At 39.0% G+C, this 24,052-nt stretch overlaps 2 protein-coding genes across 2 annotated transcripts; both read left to right on the forward strand.

Moving 5' to 3' along the window:
* The first annotated feature begins 441 nt into the window (after nt 1-441).
* Nucleotides 442-1,432, forward strand: LOC101684828 (putative olfactory receptor 2W6). Its single transcript, XM_013050494.2, is given in 3 exon segments — nt 442-556; nt 559-789; nt 792-1,432. Coding segments are annotated over 3 exon segments (987 nt in total).
* A 17,515-nt stretch (nt 1,433-18,947) lies between these two features.
* On the forward strand, nt 18,948-19,901 carry LOC101685112 (putative olfactory receptor 2W6). Its single transcript, XM_004781505.1, has one exon. It carries the CDS (start codon nt 18,948-18,950, stop codon nt 19,899-19,901), a length of 954 nt encoding a protein of 317 aa, XP_004781562.1.
* Nucleotides 19,902-24,052: the final 4,151 nt, after the last annotated feature.

Below are 24,052 nucleotides of genomic sequence, written 5' to 3' on the forward strand. Positions count from 1 at the left end.
GTTTTGGAAAACAACAACAACAAAACCCCCAAAAACCAAACCAAACCAAAGAAAACAAAACCTCCCTCAGGTACATCAGTGTCCCTGAACATAAAGTCTTCTATAGGGGTTTCTCTGATCAACTGGGAATAATTTGCAAAACACTCAGCTCTTTAACAAATCTTTTAGAGAGCTTTTACTTCCTCTCTTCTTTTTAATTATTTGCAATTACCAAACAGGGTAGCTTCTGAGTTAATTCATCCTCTCCCCTCCAGGAGAATCAGACACACTGCTTTGCATACAATAAGTATCAGTAAGTGTATGCTAGGAAAGTATGGAAGAGCAGATGACTCTCCTAACTTTATAGACCCACACATGGAAATTGGAGAGTGCTGGGTGAATCTTCATTTGCTGTCTTATCCAATACTTGTTTGTGTGTTTCCATAAGAGCTGGCAAAGACTATGGAGAAAGACAATGATAGCTACCAACAAGGATTCATCTTGCTGGGCTTTTCTGATCACCATTGACTGGAGATTATTCTCTTTGCTTTTATCTTGGTCTTCTACATCCTGACCCTTCGGGCAACACTGCTATCATCTTGTTGTCAATCATGGATGCTAGACTCCACATGCCCATGTACTTCTTTCTTAGGAAACTTTCTTTCTTGGATCTCTGCTTTACAATAAGCATTGTTTCCCAGCTGCTGTGGAACCTTTGGGGTCCAGATAAGACCATCTCCTACCATGCTGTGGCCCAGCTTTATATCTAGATGATGTTGGGCTCAACCAAGTGTGTTCTACTGGCTGTCATGTATATGACTGCTACGTGGCTGTCTACTGGCTTCTGCATTACACTGTGGTCATGCACCCACGTCTCTGCCTGTAGTTGGTGACTGTGTCCTGGTTCTGTGGCTTTTTAAACTCCTTTGTCATGTGTCCCCAGACAGTGCAACTCTCTCAATGTGGGTGCCACACAGTGAACCACTTTCTTTGTGAGATGCCTGCTCTGATTGCCATGTCCTGTGAAGACACCATGTTGGTGGAAGCATTTGCCTTTGTTCTGGGTGTTGCCCTTCTCCTGGTGCCCCTCTCCTTGATCCTCATCTCCTATGGGATGATTGCTGCTGCTGTGGTGAGGATCAAGTCAGCTGCAGGGTGCAAGAAAGCATTCAATACCTGCTCTTTCCACCTAACCGTGGTCTCCCTTTTCTATGGGGCCATCATCTACATGTACCTGCAGCCAGCCAACAGCTACTCCCAAGACCAAGGCAAGTTCCTCACCCACTTCTACACCATTGTCACTCCTAGTGTCAACCCCCTGATCTACACTCTGAAGAACAAGAATGTAAATGGGGGCAATGAAGAGGCCCCTGAAGGGAGAGAAGGGGGCCAAGGAAACCTGAATGAGAGGAATGCTGGGGTAATACATGAAGTTCTGGAGTCTGTCTCTTAGATATGTATGTGACGATGTGGAGAGCAAACTTTCAGAGTAGAGTGAACACAGCTGGACATGATGATTTCAAGTGTGACCTCATCCCTTGGTCTCTGGATGTGAACTGATTTTCTTCAGTTTAAAGGCATCTACCTTAGGAAATCTCTCCTATACTTGCCTGTTACCCATCTTTGGGCTTCCTCCACAACTACAGGGACTGTTAACACTGATTCAAAGCACACAGTATGTAGATTAAGTGATGAGATGTCAAATAAAAATGAGACAACATCAGTGGCCTCCTCTTGAAGCTCCTTTTTTTTTTATGACTATGGTGATTTTTCAGAGGTAAGCAAAACAACATCAGTCAAATCATAGGACTCTGTGTAGATGTAGGTTGTTTCTTCTTAAGTGAGGAGTTACCTGTTTTTGTTTTTTTGTAATTTGGCTTTTTAAGATTTTATTTTAGTTCAAGTTAGTTAACATATGGTGTAATATTTGTTTCATGTGTACAACATAGTGATCCAACAATTCCATACAACATCTGGTGCTCATCACAACAGGTACACCTCTTAATCCCCAGCCCCTACTTGATGCATCCTCCCACCTCCCCTCTGGTGACCATCAGTTTGTTCTCCATAGTTAAGAGTCTATTTCTTGGTTTGTGCACCCTCTTTCTGTCCCTTTTTGCTTTCTCTTTCTCCCTTTGCTCATTTGTCTTGTTTGTTTGCTTTTCTTTCTTAAAAAAAAAAAAAATTTACTTGTATATTTGAGGGAGAGAGAAAGCATGAGTAGGAAGGAAGAGGAAGACTCCCTGCTGAGTAGAGAACCAGATAGATCTTGTGATTTTAGTTTCCATACAATTAAATTTTGAAATCTTTAGTAGTCATATGTGGCCTTTCCTTATAATTAAAAAAGAACATTTAGGGGAGTTTGGGTAGTTCAGTTGGTTAAGCTTCTAACTTGTGATTTTGGCTTAGGTCACAATCTCAGGGTTATGAGCCCTGCACTGGGCTCCATATTCAGTGGGGAATCTGCTTGAGATTCTCTGCATTTGCCCATATCTGCCCCTATCCACAATCGCACTCACTCTCTCTAAAACAACAAAAAAAAGTAAATATATATATATATATATATATATATATATATATATATATATATATATATATATATATATCTTAATAGAACACTTAAGTTTCCATTTTAAGCTCAAGAAATCACCCAGGTGGCATCATCTTGGAAATAAAGGATGGAAGAAAAAATTTTAAAAAGATTTTATCTATTTATTTGACAGAGAGATCACAAGTAGGCAGAGAAGCAGGCAGAGAAGAGGGGCAAAGTGGGTGCCCTGCTGAGCAGAGAGCCCAACGTGGGGTTCGATTCAAGGACCCTGAGATCATGACCTGTGTTGTAGGCAGAAGCTTAACCCAGTGAGCCTCCCAAATTCCCCAGAGATGGAATAAATTTTGTCTATCATTCCAAATTCCAGTCCTTTTTTTTTTTAAATCCTTATTCTCTCTGTTGAGTCTCTGTGACCTGAGAATCACTAGCAACACATCTACACACATGTAATGAGTTTATTTCCTGTTGTACTTTTTATCCCCATGATTTATTTATTTTATAACCAGAGATTTGTACCTCCTAATCCCTTTTACCTATTTCACACATCCCCCACCAACTTCTCCTCTAGCAACCACAAGTCTGTTTCTGTTTTGTTTGTTCATTTGTTTTGATTTTTAGATTCCACATACAAAGAAATCATATGATATTTGCCTTTCCCTGTCTGAACTGCTTTTAGTAAAAACAAAAAAGATTCAAACAACCTTCTCTACTTAGAGCTTGAGTAGTAAGATCAACTCTTGCCACAAATAATTCTCCTTTATTCCTTTTGACACAGTAGTATTTTCTTTAGATATTCAAATCCTATCAGTCAAGTTAAGAAAATATTTCTTTGGCAGCTGTCCTTCTATGATGATATTTAATTCTAACTTATTCTTGTTTATTGATTGATTGATTGAGAAAGTGCCTGGTGGTGGGGGGGGGGCTTGAGGAGGGACAGAGAGAGAGAGAAAGAAAGAGAATCCCAAGGAGGGTTGACACCGGGCTTGATCTCATGACCCTGAGATCATGATCTGAGCTGAAGTCGACAGTTGAACACTTAACTGATTGGGCCACCCAAGCACCTCACTCTATGATGATTTTTTTTTTAACCACTTCTCTTTATTTATTCTTTCATAGTTTAATGTTTACAAGATAGTAACAAGTGGAATTTATTTTTATTTGTTAAAGACACAACTATTCTCTTTAATTTTTCCTATTAACATATAATGTATTATTTGTTTCAAGGGTACAGATCTGTGAATCATCAGTCTTATGCAATTCATAGCACTCACCATAGCACATACCTTCCCCAATGTCCATAACCCAGCCACCCTCTCCCTACTCTCTCACCCCCTAGCAACCCTCAGTTTGTTTCCTGAGATTAAGAGTCTCTTATGGTTTTTCTCCCTCCTGATCCCATCTTGTTTCATTACAAGTGGAATTTATTGAACATTGTCTATGACACTATGGTTAGCCCTTTTCCTATTTTATCTGAGCTAATATTTATAACAACACTGACAGGTAAACACTATTAATATTCTCTATATAAGAAAGCTGAGTCTAAGAGGGTTTATTATTAGAGGCTTAATTTGGGGTTGAATTCCTGTTTCCTGGATTGGTACTTCCATTATCAAATGACTCTGTCAGACCCAATGACTCAAGTACAAGAGCATGAGACGTGAAAAGGATGGAAGTATGTTAGTGAGGGAAAACACATCCATTGATACAATCCTCCATGTCTTAACCTCTCAGACTAAAATAACCAGACAGCTTTATCTTATTTATCTCTTCTGAAGTCATTCCATTAAGAACACTTATCACCAGCTCCTGTGCAAAAAGCCAGAGGAAACTGGATGATACCCAATGATGGCCTGGAGATTAAGACCTAATTCTGTTGGCTGAGGCTGCACTGTGCTCTCCTGGGCATGAGGGCTGGGGCCAGAGTGTGTCAGGGAAGGAGAGGGGGCTTGTGGACTAGGGGGGTGGGCCAATGTGCTGTCTTTGCCTTCCTCTTTGGAAATCTATTTTACCAGGCCTGATATAGGTTTGTTGCCTTCATAACTCTTTTCCAGATAATGCAAAACCCATATCAATTTTTTCCTTTAGTCTAATCAGTAAGAATCCCCAGAAACTTGTCTCTAATATTTAATTTTTAATAACAAAATCTTTGTTGGTGTTTCCAATGTAGGTATGCAATCAAACTTGGGATTCCATTACTAATACTAAGTCATCACTGCAGCTTATAACTTTGACGAATTTGAAAATTCCTCAAAGGTTTATAGTAAACTTTTCAACACTGACAACATCCAGGTCTTTCTTCTCAAATCAAAGATATTTAATCAATGCTTATTATCTTGAACCATATTTTCATTGAAGCAGCTATTTTTCCTGCAATTGTGGGATCCTCTCACAAGAAAATATGAATCTTTTACATCTCTAAGTGTAGCTCCCTGCCCTCTTAATGTGAATTTGCTTCAGGAGGGTGAGGAAAATAGATTCCAAGTGTACAGTGTGGTCATGGAGCACAGGGCTGATGGATTTGACCTTATGTCACCTTTAGAAGAAGAAAAACATCAGATTCCAGGAGGATTTGCATATGGAACAGACTCTTAGCCACATGTAGAGCTGCAGAGATTAACTTGGATACTATTTAAAATACTTAGAAATGTAAGTATATTATGGTGTCTTTGCAAGTAGTAGGAATGCATTTTTATACTATTTCTCCCAAAAGGATGTTTGGCACAGTGATAAATACATAATATATCTTTTGTAAAATATGTTGATTTATAATAGGAAAAAAGAATGGTATATAAAGCATAAGTAAGCTTTATTATAATCTCTCATTTTGTAATTTGAAATTACTATTCATTGCCAGTATTTGTGATACTATATCTGATATACCAAAATTCTGGTTTTGAGAAAATAATTAGGGGTATTAATAATGACAAATAATCATTTATTCAGTGATTTGGGATTTTGCTCACGTTTTCTTATTCAGCCAGCAAGTATTTACTGAGGATCTATGACATGTCACACACGATGCTGGGATGATGGAGATACAAATATGAAACACAAAGAAAAGGAAAGTGCAGTCTGTCATTGATAATGTGATATGGGATGAATTGGGTGGGCACTTCACTTGATTGTTGAAGTTTGGTTTTCTGCAGGAGATGATGGCTGTTCTGTGTTTGAAAGATGAGTAAGTTTGAAAGTGAAAGAGTAGAAAAAAGATGCTGTAGTAAAGAACAAAATGTATGTGTTAAGGCAAGGAGAGGATGGAACATATCCTGAGCTAGTAGGTTGAGGTATCTGGATACAAGATCCCTAAAGGTAATGGTTGTGGGTAAATGCGGAGGTGTGCACAAGAGCCAGATCTTTAAACACTCCCAACTAATACTCAGTTGGGAAACTTGGATTTTATCTTTCCTCCAATGGAAAAGAAATTAATGTACTTAGGAAAGATAGTGACACTTATAGGGTACATTTTAGGCAGATCATTTGCTACAATTTAAAGGATGACATAGAAAATAAAAGGAGGAAAAAAAATTAAAAAATTAAAAGAAAAGAAAAGGAGGAAAATATTTCAGTAATCCGACTGAGAAGTTATGAGAATTTGAGGAATGAAATGGGTGAAGATGAAGCAGAGAAATTGGATTTTGGAGATGTTAGAGGGATAGACTCGGGACCAGGGATCTGGCTGGAAATAAGTAATGAGCAACAGAGAATACCCGAGACCCAATCCCTGGTGTTTGCTTTGCTTTCCTGGATGTAGGATGAACATGTTGGAGCTGGTGGCTGGAATATGTTGGAGCTGGTGGCTGAAGAGCACAATTTCAGTCACATCATCTGACAGCATAGTTCTCTCCCAAATCAGAAGGATCTCAGAAATTTATTTAAGGCCAGGAGAAAAAAACATCCCATAAAAATATCTATGTCAGACTCAACCTTCATATTAAGGAAGGAGCTCCTGGCACAGAAGGTCTCATTCTCATCAGGCTTTTGCTCACCCAGCTGTGAGCTTTTGACCCCCAGCTGTGGAAGTGAGTCATTAAGTTTGGTATGATTATGTCTGAGTCATGCCCTGAGCTGACAGTTGCTAGTGGGGTTTCCTTGTCATCTCCATCAGAATAAGCCACAGGCCTGGGCAGAAGTGATGATAACCTAATGAGAGATCTGCATCACAGATCAAACTGTTTGAAATCTTACTGCACTGTGCAAAGTTGGAGACACTTTAATCCCTTGGGTCCTGCCTCATCTGTCTGATTTAATTCTGTCTGAGAGCAGGAAACTACCTGATGGGTCAGAGGGTCAAGGGCTGATGGATTAATTCAGTAAACTGTCTGCTTAAACTTATTCTTGTAAATTACTCATACTGTTTGTATTAGTTATTCCATTCCTCTACCTGTCACTGGAGGCATAATTACACATAACAACCAAGCACTGGTTTTGCTAGTCCATTCAGGCAAAGGAAATAGGAGGATTAAGATCATCTAGGTTAACAAATGTTTCTCTGAAATATGAATTTTCTCGGTCATTATTTCTGTTTTTCATGTCTTAATGGCCTTGGAAATACTATATTCCAGAGAGAAGAATGAATCTAAAATTTGATAGTCATTTCTACTTGATAGCTGGTGTGGGAGACAAAAGCAAAAGAAAAACAAATTAAATTTCCTTACTACTTATAGCCCATTGACAAGTCCTTTAAACAGGTAAAGTGACCTTCTTCTGGGAACTCAGCTGCCTCAATGTTAATACTTCGCTAAGGGCAAAAGACAATCTTGGCTTAACATCCTACCCTCCAGGATCCTGTGAGTCTGTAATGCATAGAAATTCCTTTGGAAACTCCCTTTATCTCTATACCCCAACACATGTGTTAACAATCATCCTCCAAACATATGACCGATTGATGGTTCTCATGACTAAGATTTTATTAGACAGTAATAGAGAGTAAATAGTAATAAAGGGCCTTTTCCTAACAACATCTAACCCCTCAAGGTCCTGGAAACCTTGCTTCCAGATTCCTTGAGACTTATGCTATCCCTAACCCCCTCCCAACTTGAAAGTATATAATGGGCCACTCCTCATGACCCCAGTGCAGCTCTTTCTTCCCACAAGTCCTGTCCCTGTGCTTTAATAAAAACACTTTCTTTGCACCAAAGACACTTCAAGAATTCTTTCTTGACCATTTGCTCCAAATCCAACAATTCCACATCAACAGCTTTTCAAATAAGAGTAAAAGAGTCCTTGTTAAATTAAAAAATACTTTAATTTGGATTATCTTAAATTTTATTTTTTAATTTTTCATAAAGTCAAGTTGTAACTCTTGGTGAATAGCTCTATGATTTTGTATACATATATAGATATATGTAACTACCATCAAGATCTGAATATATTACCACTGAAAACTTTTCTTGTCTTATGCTATCATTGATAGTCTTCCCAAATCTAAATTTTGGCAACCACCATATTTTTGTCATTTTGAGTCTTGAACAATCTACAAATGAAATGATACAGTACCTTGGTTAGTTTTAAGATTGGCTTCTTTAATTCATAAAGATGTGGTATATATATATACAAGAGACTATTACTCAGCCATCAAAAGAAATAAAATCCCACCACTTGCAATGATCTGGATGGAACTAGAGGATACTATTTTAAGTGAAATAAGTCAATCAGTGAAAGACAATTATATCATATGATTTCACTCATATGTGGAATTTAAGAAACAAAATAGACAAGCATAGGGGAAGGGAGGAAAAAATAAAATAAGTTGGAAACAGAGAGGGAGACAAACCATGAGAGTCTCTTAATTGTGGGGAACAAACTGAGGGTTGTTGGAGGGGAGGTGGGTGGGGAGATGAGGTAACTGTGTTATGGGCATTAAGCAGGGCATTTGCTGTAATGAGCACTGTTGAATTACTGAAATCTACCTCTGAAACTAATAATACACTCTATGTTAATTAATTGAATGTAAATATACTTTTAAAGATTTTATTTATTTGATAGAAAGAGAAAGAAAGAGAATGAGTGGTGGGAAGGTTAGAGGGAGAAGCAGATTCCTGCTGAGCAGGGAGCCTGATTTTGGACTCAATCTTGGGACTCTGGAGCCACCCAGACACCTCTGAATTTAAATAAATGAAAAAAAAAAAAAAAAGAAAGCAAAGAAAGAGGGAAAATAGATTGACTTTTTTCTTTTTCTTTTTTTTTTGTGGGAAATTTTATTTTTTATTTTTTTTTTTTTAATTTTTTATTTTTTATAAACATATATTTTTATCCCCAGGGGTACAGGTCTGTGAATCACCAGGTTTACACACTTCACAGCACTCACCAAAGCACATACCCTCCCCAATGTCCATAATCCCACCCCCTTCTCCCAAACACCCTCCCCCTGGCAACCCTCAGTTTGTTTTGTGAGATTAAGAGTCACTTATGGTTTGTCTCCCTCCCAATCCCATCTTGTTTCATTTATTCTTCTTCTACCCACTTAAGCCTCCATGTTGCATCACCACTTCCTCATATCAGGGAGATCATATGATAGTTGTCTTTCTCTGCTTGACTTATTTCGCTAAGCATGATACGCTCTAGTTCCATCCATGTTGTTGCAAATGGCAAGATTTCATTTCTTTTGATGGCTGCATAGTATTCCATTGTGTATATATACCACATCTTCTTGATCCATTCATCTGTTGATGGACATCTAGGTTCTTTCCATAGTTTGGCTATTGTGGACATTGCTGCTATAAACATTCGGGTGCATGTGTCCCTTTGGATCACTACGTTTGTATCTTTAGGGTAAATACCCAATAGTGCAATTGCTGGGTCATAGGGCAGTTCTATTTTCAACATTTTGAGGAACCTCCATGCTGTTTTCCAGAGTGGCTGCACCAGCTTGCATTCCCACCAACAGTGTAGGAGGGTTCCCCTTTCTCCGCATCCTCGCCAGCATCTGTCATTTCCTGACTTGTTGATTTTAGCCATTCTGACTGGTGTGAGGTGATATCTCATTGTGGTTTTGATTTGTATTTCCCTGATGCCGAGTGATATGGAGCACTTTTTCATGTGTCTGTTCGCCATCTGGATGTCTTCTTTGCAGAAATGTCTGTTCATGTCTTCTGCCCATTTCTTGATTGGATTATTTGTTCTTTGGGTGTTGAGTTTGCTAAGTTCTTTATAGATTCTGGACACTAGTCCTTTATCTGATATGTCGTTTGCAAATATCTTCTCCCATTCTGTCAGTTGTCTTTTAATTTTGTTAACTGTTTCCTTTGCTGTGCAAAAGCTTTTGATCTTGATATCTAGATTGACTTTTTTCAATGAGCAGAATGTCTTTGAGATTTAAACAAATTGTTTGTCAGTAATACATTCTACATTTTACTGAGTAGAATTGCATTGTGGGGGTGACATCAGTTTGTTCACTTGTTGAAGGATATTTGGGATGTTTCCAGTGTTGGGTATTATAAATAGAGCTGCTATGAACTTTTGAATACAGGTTTCCAAAGGAACATAATATTTCATTTCCCTGTGTTAAGTACTCAGGAGTGGACTGCAGGGTCATAGGGTAAGGATATATTTGCTTTAAAAAGTACAAAACCATTTTCCAGAAAGGTATGACATTTTGCATTTTCAAAATCAATGTATCAGAATTCCAGGTGTCAACTTCATCAGCACTTGGTAGTGTCAGTTTGAGTTAGACTAATAGGTGTACAATGACATTTCATCATGGCTTTAATTTTCCTAATTTCTACTGAGGTTGAACATCCTTTCATGTGCTTATTGGGTACCTAAATGGGGCATCTCTTCATCAGAAAGGGGCCCCCAAATGTGGGGTGATGATCAGGTGGAAGCTTGTGCATGCAGTGAAAGAATTCACCTGAGGCAAAACAAAGGAGATAGAAGTTTACTGAATACATTGCAAGGGAGTGTTGGACAGGACAGCAGAGAAAAGTTGTTTGCAATGAGGCAGTGGTAGAGGTTGGAGCCAAGGCGAAAGGTGAGGAGGAATGGGGATGTATGAAATCTTTCCTTTTTTGGTATCTGTGCTCTGTTGTAAGTAGGCTGTTGGTCAGCTAGGGTGTATGAATATTGTGAGGTCACCCAATGGTCCCATCTGCATTCCATTGCTCAAGCTTGTTTGCCTAAAAGTGACTTCTACACTTAGGTTCACCCATATATCCTTTTCATTAAATCAGTCTCTTGTTTTGCTCATTTTTCAGAATTGGGTTAATTGTTTTTTCTTTCTGAAGAGTTGTGAGTGAGTTTTTTTTTTTTTAATTTTAAAACTTACTTAAATTTATAATTTTTTAGAAAGAGCGTGAATGTGTGTGCATGTGTGGGTGGGGAGAGGAAGCGCAGAGGGAAAGGGAGGGAGAGAAAATCCTAGGCAGGCTTCATGCTCAATACAGAGCCTAATCTAGGGCTCATCTCACAACCCCAAGATCATGATCTGAACTGACATCAAGAGTCACACTTAACTGACTAAGCCATTCAAGTGTCCCAAGTTCTGAGTGTTCTTCAACAATCATAGAAGGAAGTCACTTGATGAATACATAATTTATAAATATTTTATCACAGCCTCTAACTTTGCCTTTTACTTTCTCAACAGTGTCTTTCCGAAAGCAAATTTCCATTTGGATTGAATCCAATGTATCATTTTTTCTAACATATTTGACTTTATGGTGTCATGAATTTTTTGTCTAACTCCAGCCCCAAAAGATTTTTCTCTATTGTTTTCTACTAAAAGTTCTATGATTTTACATTTTATATTTGGATCTGTCATCCATCTGAGTTATTTTTATGGAAGGTGTGGAATTTAGGCAGATGACCACAATTTTTTGTTTTTAAATGTCCAGTTCCAACAATTTGCTGAAAATGCTTGAAGAATTGCTTGTGTTTATTTGTCAAAAATCAGTTAGCTACATTTCTGTAGGTCCATTTCTCAGCTCCTGTTCTGTTCTGTTGATCTATCCATTTATCGCTTAATAATGCTATATTGATTATTTCAGCTTGACAGTAAATCTTAAGAACAGGTACTGTGATTTCTTCAACTTTAATCTTAATTTTAAAATTTGATCTATATTTTCTTTTCCTTTCCATATAAATCAGAATTAACTTGCCTGTATCACCAAAAATGTTGCTGAAATTTTTATTGGAATTGCATTAAATCAGTGCATCAAATTGAAGTGAATTGGAATCTCTACCACTTTGAGTCTTCTTATCCTTTAACATAAAGTTGTTTTCTTTTATGGTTTCAGCAGCTTTTTCAGTTTTTAGCATACAGATCCTTTTTGCCATATTCTAGATTCTGTGATAGAAATATTTCTTTGGGGGGTGCCTGGGTGACTCAGTGGTTTACACCTCTGCCTTCAGCTCAGGTTGTGATCTCAGAGTCCTGGGATCGAGGCCTGTATCAGGCTCTCTGCTCAGGGGGAGCCTACTTCCCCCCTCCCCTCTCTGCCTGCCTCTTTGTCTGCTTGTGATCTCTGTCTGTCAAATAAATAAATAAAATCTTTTAAAAAAGTGAAAAAAATATTTCTTTGGAAATACATCAATCAATAAAAGAAAATTATAGGATTTCACTGATATGTGAAATTTAAGAAACAAAACAGAGTAACATAAAGGAAGGGAAGGAAAAGTAAAATCAAAGATTATTGAGGGAGGCAAATCGTAAGAGACTCTTAACTGTAGGAAACAAACTGAGGGTTACTGGAGGGGAGTGGGGGGGAGGATGGGATAACTAGGTGATGGGCATTAAGGAGGGCATGTGATGGAATGAGCACTGGGTGTTCTATGTAGCTGATGAATCACTCAATTCTACTCTTGGAACTAATAATACACTATGTTAATTAATTGAATGTAACTAAAATAAAATTAAACAAACAAACAAAACATAAACCAAACAAACAAAAAAAGAAATATTTCTTTTGAGTATTTAACTTAAAAACTTCATGAATTCATTGTCATTAAGCAAAAACAAAATAAGAGCTTTGATCTAAATAAATGATTTTATTGTCTGCAAAAGAAATTGTGAATGAGGAGAGCTGTAAGAGAGGCCTGATTCTGAGATGTGATGCAACTGTGAACCCCAAAAGAAGGTGGGAGCAGAAATTGAAGGACGGGAGGAAACTTAGTTTGTCCATAGTCACACAGGTACAGTCTGGAAATGAATCAAAACCTGCAGGAATCTTGCCTGGCCTTTCCCTGTTCTATCATTGGATGAGAACTGAGTTGAGTAGAGTCTTTAAATTGCTTAGACTATTGCCAGCACATAAAACAGAAACAAAAACACAAACTGCATGGTTTTCTCACTGAAAGCAGAAAGTTGGGTTTGTTTACATTGCTTGCTAATTAGTATTTTTTAAAAGGCACATCCCTGCCTCTCCTATTTAATGACACCATCTTCAGTGTCATTAACATTTTCAAGATCCAACTAAAGAATTATGTCCTCTCACCATTGTTCTAGTAAGGTAATGATTACTTTCTCTTTATTTTTTCAGCAGTATGGACCAAGTTTCTAAAACCTAGTCTGCTAATGATAGCAGTCTTCTTTGTAATTTATGCTAATGCTCAGGAATTGTGTGTGAATATATAAGAAAGCAACTCTGCCTTGTGAACTTTTGCAACTGAAGTATCAAACAAGGTCAGAATCACAGCTTGCTCATATAAAAGCTTATGTTTTTAATATTTCCCTTTTAAATGCAATGCAACATTTTCAAATATAGTAGAAATTTTAATCAAATTATTTTGTGACTCCAGGCACACAAGAACTCAATCTGTCTTTTGCAATTTACCAAGTAATATTTAGGAGGACTATTTTTCTCCTCTCTAAATTTGAGTCATCTTAGTGATTGTTCTGATGTAAAATTATTGTTTATATGATTTGCCTTCCTCTATAGCCTCCAGAGAAATCTCTTGAGAGTTGTTTCCCTTTAGGATCTTATATTTCTAGAGGATGGAAGACCTTAGAACTCAGGCAACCTAATAGCATAAACAACTTAAGCTCATTCTAAGAAATCTACAGGGGCTTATGCTAATTTTCTAACCACTTGAAAAGCTTTAAAAGTCCCTGCAGTTTAGTGTGTGAGAGGAATGCTGGGATAGTGGTGGGGGACCAGTGTTGTCTCCTCTCTCTGGGCAGCAAGGGGAGGGATGACTTTTTTTGGGTTGGCAGTTTCATCCCCCCTTGTTAACTAAGCTTATAATTAAGCTGAATGCTTATTTCCTTCCCTGGGTCAGTATTTCAGAGAGAGTACTTTCCTTTCTCTCTTCCTTTCCAACTTATATATGAAATGTTACATTAAATCTGATGCCGATATTTATTTGGTCAAATAATTCACCAGTTTGCCCACGTTCCTCATTGTTCCCTAGAGACTTGCTATTTCAACTAAACAGGGGTTTCCCAGTCCACATTTTTTTTTTTCAGAAAACCTTGTTACCTTTTCTGCTCCCCAAATTACCCACCCATGCTTTCCCAAACCGTCGTATTAATTTAGGAAAGAATGAATGGGTACAACGTCTCAGGTTTCACCAGATGGTGCTAAAAATAATTGTAATTGTATATGGGCTTATGCTATTAGCAATAAATGGAATCCATTAATTTTATTGAAGCAACAATATTTAAAGAACTATGCTTTGTACACTGTACGAAGTATTCTAAAATCCTGTCTTCAGCAATTTTGCAGTTTGTTTTTCCTTCAAGAACTCTAGATTCTTTGTCAGGGCTTCTTTTCCTGTTGTCTATCTCTGGCTAGAGAATGACTTATTGTGCAGGGTTAGGTGTTTCTGTTTGCCTTGTTTTGTTTCTTATCTGTGGACCAGCATCATTTGTCTTCTGCCATCTGTACTAACCATTCGTTATACGTCCAGATTTACCCTTCTAAAACTGGAACACAGGCATTGTTCAAATGTAGACAATCCAGGCAGAAGCAGGGTGTTGTTGATCTGCCACAACAGCAGGATGAGTAGGAGAACCACAGCTGATTCTCTGTAGCCTGTGAATTCAGCTGACCCTCCTCTTTAAACTCTGGGTGAGGACAAGGGCAAGCCCCACCCTTGGTCACTGCTTTCCCTCTTGGAGGAAGCTCCCTTATTCTACCACCTGACCCCATGGACACAAAGGGATGACTCTGGGAAGAGGCTTCATCAGCATCTCATCCAAGACATCTCATCATTTCTTCTAAGAACTTGGTGCAGGTCAGTATAAACAATGATGGTGCTGCAGTGAGGGGGAAATGTTACCCAAAAAGACCTGCTGGCCTGTATATTTTATTTGAGATCATGGGCTCCCAGAACACTGTCTTAGAACACTGATGCATTTGTAAGCTTAAGCATACGAGTCTTATATTTTAGGAATTATTTTGTTATTCTTTCCTAACAAATATTGTGATTTTCATTTTAAAAAAGAAACATTTAAAATGGGATTGGGAGGAAGACAAACCATAAGTGACTCTTAATCTTACAAAACAAACTGAGGGTTGCTGGGGGGAGGGGGTTGGGAGAAGGGGGTGGGGTTATGGACATTGGGGAGGGTATGTGCTTTGGTGAGTGCTGTGAAGTGTGTAAACCTGGTGATTCACAGACCTGTACCCCTGGGGATAAAAATATATGTTTATAAAAAATAAAAAATTAAAAAAAAAGAACATTTGAGTGCCTTTAAATACAAGTGTTTTAAGGAATGCTCTGAAAACCCCCATGATGTAGTCATTAATATTTCCTCCTAAGAGAAAACCAGTTCTTGTGGGCATACTGGAATCCAGGGAATGTGTGGATCTACATCTCAGATCTACATCTCAGATTGCAGGACAAAGGGCTTTAAACCCTGCTGCAGTCTCACAAACCTGCATTTCTGTAACAGGTAATCAGCTAGGTGAATGGTTAGGCAAATGTATTTTTCAGATGTTTGATAAGCTTTCTAGATTTCTATGTACGTTTATTTAGTAGTCTGTGTTTGAACATAAATTTCAGGAAGCTTGAGAGTATTCAGAACAACCCATGCAAGCTAATACAGTATTCAGAAAAACCCCAAGAGCTGTGGTAGAGGATGTGGACACAGAGAGCTGGAATTCAATCAAGTAAACTTCCTTAAATGTGTGACCTCTAAGGTGTGGTGACTGGGTTCAGGTCATATGGACTTCTCAGGCCCATTTCCAATGGCCAGTCCATTAGAACATAAGTCTGACAGTTCTGGGGCTCCTCAGGAAGCATGCTGCCATCAGGAAATGGGTGGCTAATCTCCTTCCAGATATCTGACTTCTCCTGAGGTCACAAAGATCTCCCCTCCCTATGTAATTGTTCCACTTCATCTGCAACATCACCACCCCTAGATGGGAAGAGCTAATGATGAGGGCATGTGAAGTGGGCAAAACCTCTCTAGACCTTTGCCAGAGTAATTACACAGATGGAAATGTACATGTGAAGTTCATGGCAGAGGCTTTCTTGGTCTGTGGTGAGTCTTTGAATACACCTAAATACTGATTGGTGGGTCATCTTGGGCAGCTCAGTTGGTTTAATGTCTTCGGTTCAGGTCATGATCTCAGGATCCTGGGATCAAGCTCCATGTCAGGCTCCCTGCTCAGTGGGGAGTCTGCTTCTCCCTCTGCCCCTCCCCTGCTCATGCTCTCTCTCAAATAAATGAATAAAAAAAAAAAACACCATAAAAGATCGGTTAGGAAAAACAATGGTAACATTATAAGGATGTTTGTACCTGAGGAGATCACTATAGGTCCTAAACCTTTTTGTGTTCATGGACCTAATGTTCAGGTGACCCAATGGCGATTGAGACCAGGAAGCTTACTGTTCTTGAGCAAACCTACAGGTATTTGGTGGGCCCCCAGGAGGGATAGACTATTGTCATTGAGGGTATGGCATTCAGGCCAGCAGATGGGAAGCAAGGACAGCAGAGCAGGTGACAGTGTGAGGACTGTTAGCTGGTCCGGGGATTATGGGAGGCCCACAGCCTCCATGACAGGAGTGCCTGCCCCCTACAGGAAGATCTCCCATGCCAGTGAGGCAGGACCACTTCTATCTGGCATACTTTTGAAAATGCACAAGGGGATAATTGTGTCTCCACTTTCTCTTTCCTAAATTCCATTCAAATAATTTGTGTGACCCTGATGGGGTCATGGATTTTGGTTTAGTATCTTTAAGATACCAGACTCCAGACCTGGAACAAAATCATGAGTGAGTGCATGGGGCAAGTACTGAATGGTTCCTCATGTTAGGAGAGTGAAATGCTCTTGCACACACATACACACATGCACACATGATGAACATGCGAGTTAGATAGAGGGTTTCTTTCACAGACTGTATATATATCTAATTACCACGCTGTATACCTTAAATATCTTACAATTTTATATGCCAACCCTACCTCAATAACACTGACATATATAGGTATATATGATTCATATACACATAAGTTCTAAAAACCTGGAAGAAGAAAATAGAGAAAACAAGTATATATATAAATTTATCAATAGCTATTGTCTATGAGTAGATGGGATTATGCAGTTATTTATTTCTTCAATGGTCTTTTTTTCCTCTAAAAAACATGAATTGCTCTTATGATGAGTTGTTTTAAAGTAAGTAACTAAACAGATAACAAGTTCCTGTCTTTGGGGTATCACTTTTCAGCTAAAATCAAGAAAGAAAAGTAAAAGTATTGTCCCTTTTATGTGTGGTGATTACAAATGTTATGTCTCATTACAACATTTTTTTTAAAGATTTTATTTATTTATTTGACAGACAGAGATTACAAGTAGGAGGAGAGGCAGGCAGAGAGAGAGAGGGAGGAGGAAACAGGCTCCCTTCTGAGCAGAGAGCCTCATGCGGGGCTCGATCCCAGGACCCTGGGATCATGACCTGAGCCGAAGGCAGAGGCTTTAACCCATTGAACCACTCAGGTGCCCCTACAGCATGGTTTTTAAATTTAACTTTAAAAAAAATTAATTTAAGGATTCTTCTACTAAAAAAAAAAAAAGAAGAAGAAGAAGAAAAAGGAAATATTCCTCGTGTCCATATTTTTCAAACTTGCAATTCATGCTGACCTACTCTAGTTCTTGGTATGCATTTTCACTTGGATATCCGCAGAGATGCTGCATTCATAATACACTCCTTCTCCAAGCCATCCCTTAAGCTGGTTTGTCAAAATTTCCAAGTTGTTTTTTCAAAACGCTGGCTTTCATGGTCCTTTGTGTATGGTTTCACCTCAGACAATAACTTCTTCCTGAGTTTAGGATCTGCACCTTTCCGTTTGGACCACAAGAGGACATGACCCACGGGTAGACATGCATTTATAGACTCTCCATTTATGTCGTATTCTAACTTCTCCAGCAGCTGGATCCTTGTAAGTTCCAAACAAGTTGATGGCAGTAAACTGTGTCTGTACAGCTAGCATTTAATTCTTGATATGGAGGACATATGCCTTTTTCTGTTAATTTCTGAATGTTGGAAGTGTTCATAAGCCAAATATTTGATTGGTGTCTATTCAATAATGTAAATATTTAGTCTGCTTTCACTGAAGCAATGCAGGTAATCCCACCCCCACCCTGGGGCAGCTTTCCCAAAGCTGTTGCAAAAATAACCCTGCGCAATGCTTCTTTCTATTTCCTTTAACATTGAGCATAGTTTTAGGTTGAGCTGTAATGTGAAAAAGAATGTCCCTCATTTCTGCTCATTCTGTGAATGCTTGTGGGAGGAAAGAAAATCCCCTCAACCTCTGCACAATCAAATCTGCTTTTGGTTTCTTGGATAACTAACTCTACCTTCATCATTGGGTCAGGAGACTGGACCAAATCATTGACAGCTCAGAGTCAAGTAAATTCTAGGCTGTTTTATTTCAAGGGCCCCAAGGCTGTTACTTTCCTGATCGCATATAGGTAATTCAAGTATTTTACGATAGACCCTGTCTCTCATTTCTGTCTATATTCCCTGCTTACAGTTCAGAGTCCAGCACAGAGTGAGTCACCAATACATTTTTTTTCTTCTTCCAGTTGAGTTTATAATCATGAAACCTGAGAGTTGATCATACTAATTGAAGCCATTGTTCCAGAAATTTTAGCAGGTAATTTATCAGTTAGCAGAGAAATAGGCTTAAAGTTAGTGGATTCTGACAAAAGTATTTGCTTTTTTCCCCCTAAATTATTTTATTGCTATTTATATCATTGAAAGCTTATTTTTTTAAAAAAAGATCTGTCTGCTTATCTCACTTAACCAGATTATAAAATATTAAGGCCAAAGTTATGGCTTTCATCACTTTACAGACAAATATGTTTTTAGTACTTCAGCCTCCAGTTCCAGGAATGGGCAGGCAGGTGACCCAGTTCAGGTGGGAGGGGGCTCAGTGAAATACATCCACTGTTGGGACCACACGAGGTATACCATTTTCTGCATGAGTGATAGTACAGATGTTAACCTCTGTAAACAGGTTTATCAAGCCAAGAGTATGGAAAGAAGTAACATGAGCTCTGGAGGAGACTTCATTCTGCTGGGGTTCTCTGACCGTCCAAAGTTGGAGACCATTCTGTTTTTCATTAACACAGTTTTTTACCTTCTGGCTGTGGTGGGGAACTCGACCATCATCTTTCTCTCCCTGGTGGACCCTCGACTGCACTTGCCTATGTACTTCTTCCTCTGCAATCTGTCCCTCCTGGACCTCTGCTACACAACTAGCAGCATACCTCAGATGCTGGTCAACCTCTGGGGGCCACACAAGACCATCACTTATGTAGGTTGTGTTGTCCAACTCTTTGCTTTCCTGTCTGTGGGGGGCACTGAGTGCATTCTCCTTTCAGTCATGGCTTATGACCGCTTTGTGGCTGTTTGCAAGCCACTCCACTACATGGCCATCATGCACCCACAGTTGTGCCTGCAACTGGCAGCCTTTGCCTGGCTCAGTGGGATCGCCAACTCTGTGCTCATGTCCCCACTGACCATGTCCCTGGGGCGCTGTGGCCAACGCCGCATCAATCACTTTGTGTGTGAGATGCCAGCCATCATCCGCATTTCCTGTGTGGACACCAGCCGCGTTGAAGGCTTAGCTTTCTTCCTGGCCATCCCCATTGTGCTGGTGCCTCTCACCATGATCCTTGTGTCCTACGGCTACATTGCAGCTGCGGTTGCACGCATCCGGTCTGCAGTGGGGAGGCGCAAGGCTTTCAACACCTGCTCTTCGCACATGGCGGTGGTGTCTCTCTTTTACAGCAGTATAATCTACATGTACATGCAGCCTGGGAATGTGGCCAGCCAGGACCAGGGCAAGTTCCTCACACTCTTCTACTGTCTAGCGACCCCCACTCTGAATCCTTTCATCTACACGCTGAGAAACAAAGACGTGCAAGGGGCCGTGCGCAAGGTTCTCGGGAAAGACAGTGGTGCATTGGACATGGGAGCGCACTGAGGGAGGCTGGCTTCCCAGCGCTCAGGTGCTTCGGGTCTGGGGAGACTGAGGTGCTCCAAAGCAGGGAAGGTGCACAGGGTGGTGCACAGACACTGAAGTGTGGGTGAAGGGGGTCTACTCTCTTTCAGGAGTCCTAAAGCAGTGTCTGCTTGTGGGGGCTGGACAGAACCCCTGACCTTCCAGGAGACAGTGTTAACCGCGGGAGATAGTGTGCTGGGGGGATGGGGGGATGCTACTTCCTCTCTGCTCAGTGGGGACAGGCATGACTTGTGGCTTGGATTCCAGAGACCTGTAATGTCACTCCCAAATCAGCCCTCAGGGAAGAGGCAGCGGGGTTGAAGAAGTGTGTGCGCGTGTGTGAGGGCGAGACTGGGATGCTGACGGTCGATAGTTCCGGTCCATAAACCCTTTTAGTACAAATGTTCTAGACCCTCCTGGAGATGGTGCTGTTATTTCTGCAGGCTACTGTTGCCTGCTAACCCATGCCTTGCGCAAGTGGTTATTTAAAATTTAAAGTCCTATGCCACTTGTCAATCTAAATTAAGTCGACTTAAATGAGCATTCAAGGCAACTAGCATTTAAAAGTTAGTTGGATTAACATGAAAGGGTATAGAACATTTCAGAGATGATTCCATAAGGTAGGGTAAGTCAGCTGTGTGTGTGTGTCAAATGTTTTCCTTACAGTGAACCATTGACACAGAAGTTTGAAGGTCACTGCCTTAAAGAGTCTTACTGGAACAAGCTCCCAAGCAGAGAATACATCTGCAGTGAGGGAAAAAAAAATAGGGATAGAATTATTATTTTCCTAAATACTCTTTTTAAAAAGTTTTTGAATTTCAGTTTACAGTATAATAATAATTTCAAGTGTAGAATTTAGTGATTCATCACTTCCATACAACACCCAGTGATCAAAAGTGCCCTCCTTCATCCCCATCACCGTTTTTTCCCATCTCCCACCCCGCCCCTCTAGTGACTATCAGTGTGTTATCTAGAGTGAAGAGTCTAGTTCTTGATTTGTCTCTTTCTCCTCTTTTCCCTCTGCTCATCTGTTTTGTTTCTTAAATTCCACATATGAGTGAGATCATGCGGTATTTGTCTTTCTCTGAGTGACTTAACATAATACCCTCTAGCTTCATCCACATCCTCACACATCCATATAACACCTGGTGTTTATCACAAGTGCACTCCTTAATGCCCATCACTTGCTTAACCCATCCCCCAACTCCAACCCCTCTGGTCACCATCAGTTTGTTCTCTGCAATTAAGAGTCTGTTTTTTGGTTTACCTCTCTCTCTTTCTCTCTCTCTAGGGATACTATTCTTACTAATTGAATTAGTGGTCTTAAGGTCACAGAAGGAGATAGTGGTGTGGGAGCATGTGGACAGGAATGGGAAGCTGCACAGTATGAGAGAGTTTGCCAGGATAAATGATGATCATGATGAGGATGATGATGCTAATTATGATGAAAATGGATCTGTACTTCACTAACTTATGTATTTTCACCTTCTGATAATTCTGAAGTAAGAATGATTCAAGATTTAATGTCAAGGCAAAGTTTTCTTTGCAATATTTTTTTCTCAGATTTACAGCAAAAGGTGAACATGAGTATCTTTAAGTTGTAAAAATTAATGCAATCAATAAAATTTCAATGAATTCTAGGAACTAATTAGTGTCTATAATGGTGAACTTGCTCTGTCAGTCTGGCTAGGCCACAGTACCCAGGTGTTTGTTTGAACACCATTCTTGTTGTGGCTATGAAGATATTTCTAAGAGGAGATTAATATTAAGATCATTAAACTTTGAGTAAAGCAGATTGCTCTCCAACGTGTGGGTGGGCTGTATCCAATCAGTTGAAGGTCTTAGGATAAAACAGAAATCCCCCTAACAAGAGGGAATTTTGCTTTTAGACCACTGCTGGACTTCAGCTGCAACATCTACTCTTCCTTGGATTTCCAGACTGTCTTACAGATTTTGAACTTGCCAGCCCCCCAAATCACAAGAGTCATTTCCTTAGAATCTCTCTACCTATCCATCTATCATCTATCCCTCTTTCATCTATTTATCTGTTATCTATCTATCATCTATTTATCTATCAATCATCTATCCATCTATTATCTATATCTATATGGTCTATTGATTCTGTTTCTTTGGAGAACCCTAATACTTTCCAAAAAGTAATAAAAAAATTAAGTATGTATACATTGACTTTTGCATAGATTTTACTTTTTTTTCCTTTTTTTTGTTTTAATTTTTTATTTTTTATAAACATATAATATATTTTTATCCCCAGGGGTACAGGTCTGTGAATCACCTGGTTTACACACTTCACAGCACTCACCAAAGCACATACCCTCCCAATGTCCATAACCCAACCCCCTTCTCCCCACCCCCCTCCCCCCAGCAACCCTCAGTTTGTTTTATGAGATTAAGAGTCACTTATAGTTTGTCTCCCTCCCAATTCCATCTTGTTTCATTGATTCTTCTCCTACCCCCTTAAGCCCCATGTTGCATCACCACTTCTTCATATCAGAGAGATATGAAAATTTTTTTATCTGATTAACTTGTTTCACGTAGCATAATACCATCAAGTTCTATCCACGTCACTGTAAATGGCAAGATTTCATTTTTGATGGCTGCATAGTATTCCAGTGTGTGTGTATGTATGTGTGTGTGTGTGTGTGTACATACCACATCTTCTTTATCCATTCATCTGTTGATGGAAATCTATGTTCTTCTCATAGTTTGGCTATTGATGGAAATCTATGTTCTTCTCATAGTTTGGCTATTGTGGACATTGCTGCTATAAACATTCGGGTGCACATGCCCTTTCAGATCACTACATTTGTATCTTTAGGGTAAATACCCAGTAGTGTGACTGCTGGGTCATATGGTAGCTCTATTTTCAACTTTTTGAGGAACCTCCATACTGTTTTCCAGAGTGGCTGCACCAGCTGTCATCTGTAGATAGCAAAATATTACTTTTTCCTTACCAATTTGAATGTCTTCCCTTACTTTTTCTTTTTTCTTTTCTTTTCTTTTTAGTACTAAGTTGAATAAAAGTGTTAAGGTGACACCCTCATCTTGTTCCTAGCTTCAGGGGAAAAGGACTCAGATTTTCAGCCTTGAATATATAGTCTTAGCTGTGAGTTTTTCCTATATGGCCTTTATTATGTGAAGTATTGTCCCTCCAAATCCACTTTGTTGAGTTTTTATCATGAATGGATATTGAATCTTGTCGAACTTTTTTTCTGTACCTGTTGAGATGTTCATGTGGTTTTTTTGTTGTTGTTGTTTTTGTTTTGTTTTGTTTTGTTTTCTGTTGTTAATGCAGTAGATCACATTGACTGATTTGTGAATATCGAAATCTGCTTGGATCCCTGGAAATTATCCTACTTGATTGTGGTGAAGGACTTTTTAATGAATTATTGGATTAGGTTTGCTAATGTTTTCTTAAAGATTTTTACATCTATGTTCACAAGACATTGGTCTGTGTTTTTTGTTTTTTTGTGGTATCTTTATCTGGTTTTGATATCTGGGTAATGCTGCCTAATAGAATGACTTTGGAAACTTTCCTTCATCTTCTATTTTTTGGAATAGTTTGAGAATAGGTATTAACTCTTTTTAAATGTGAAACCATCTGGTCTTGGACTTTGTTTGTTGGGAGTTTTTTGATAACTGATTCAACTTCAAATTAGTCTGTTCAGATTTTCTATTTCTTCCTGATTCAGTTTTTGAAGGTTTTGTGTTTATACAGATTTATCCATTCTTCTAGGGCTGTTCAGTTTGCTGGCATATAATATTTCATGATATTGTATGTCTCTGGTATCAGTTGTTTTTTTCTCCTCCTTTATTTCTGATTTTATTTGAGCTTTCTCTCTCTCTTATTCTCTGTGTCTCTGTTTTATGAGTCTGACTAAAGGTTTATCAATTTTGTTGATCTTTTCAAAAACCAGTTTCTGGTTTCATTTATCTGTTATATTGTTTTCTTAATCTTTATTTCATTTATTTCTACTCTGATCTTTATTATTTCCTTCTTTACACCGAATTCAGGTTTTGCTTTTTCTCTTGTTTTAGTTTGCATTTAAAGTCTATTTTGTCTGATATAAGTATTGCTACCCCTGCTTTCTTTTCACTTCCATTTGCACAAAAAG

This window comes from Mustela putorius, unplaced genomic scaffold, assembly GCF_011764305.1.
Source record: "Mustela putorius furo isolate JIRA1106 unplaced genomic scaffold, ASM1176430v1.1 tig00003914_pilon_pilon_pilon, whole genome shotgun sequence".
Taxonomy (NCBI): Eukaryota; Metazoa; Chordata; class Mammalia; order Carnivora; family Mustelidae; genus Mustela; species Mustela putorius.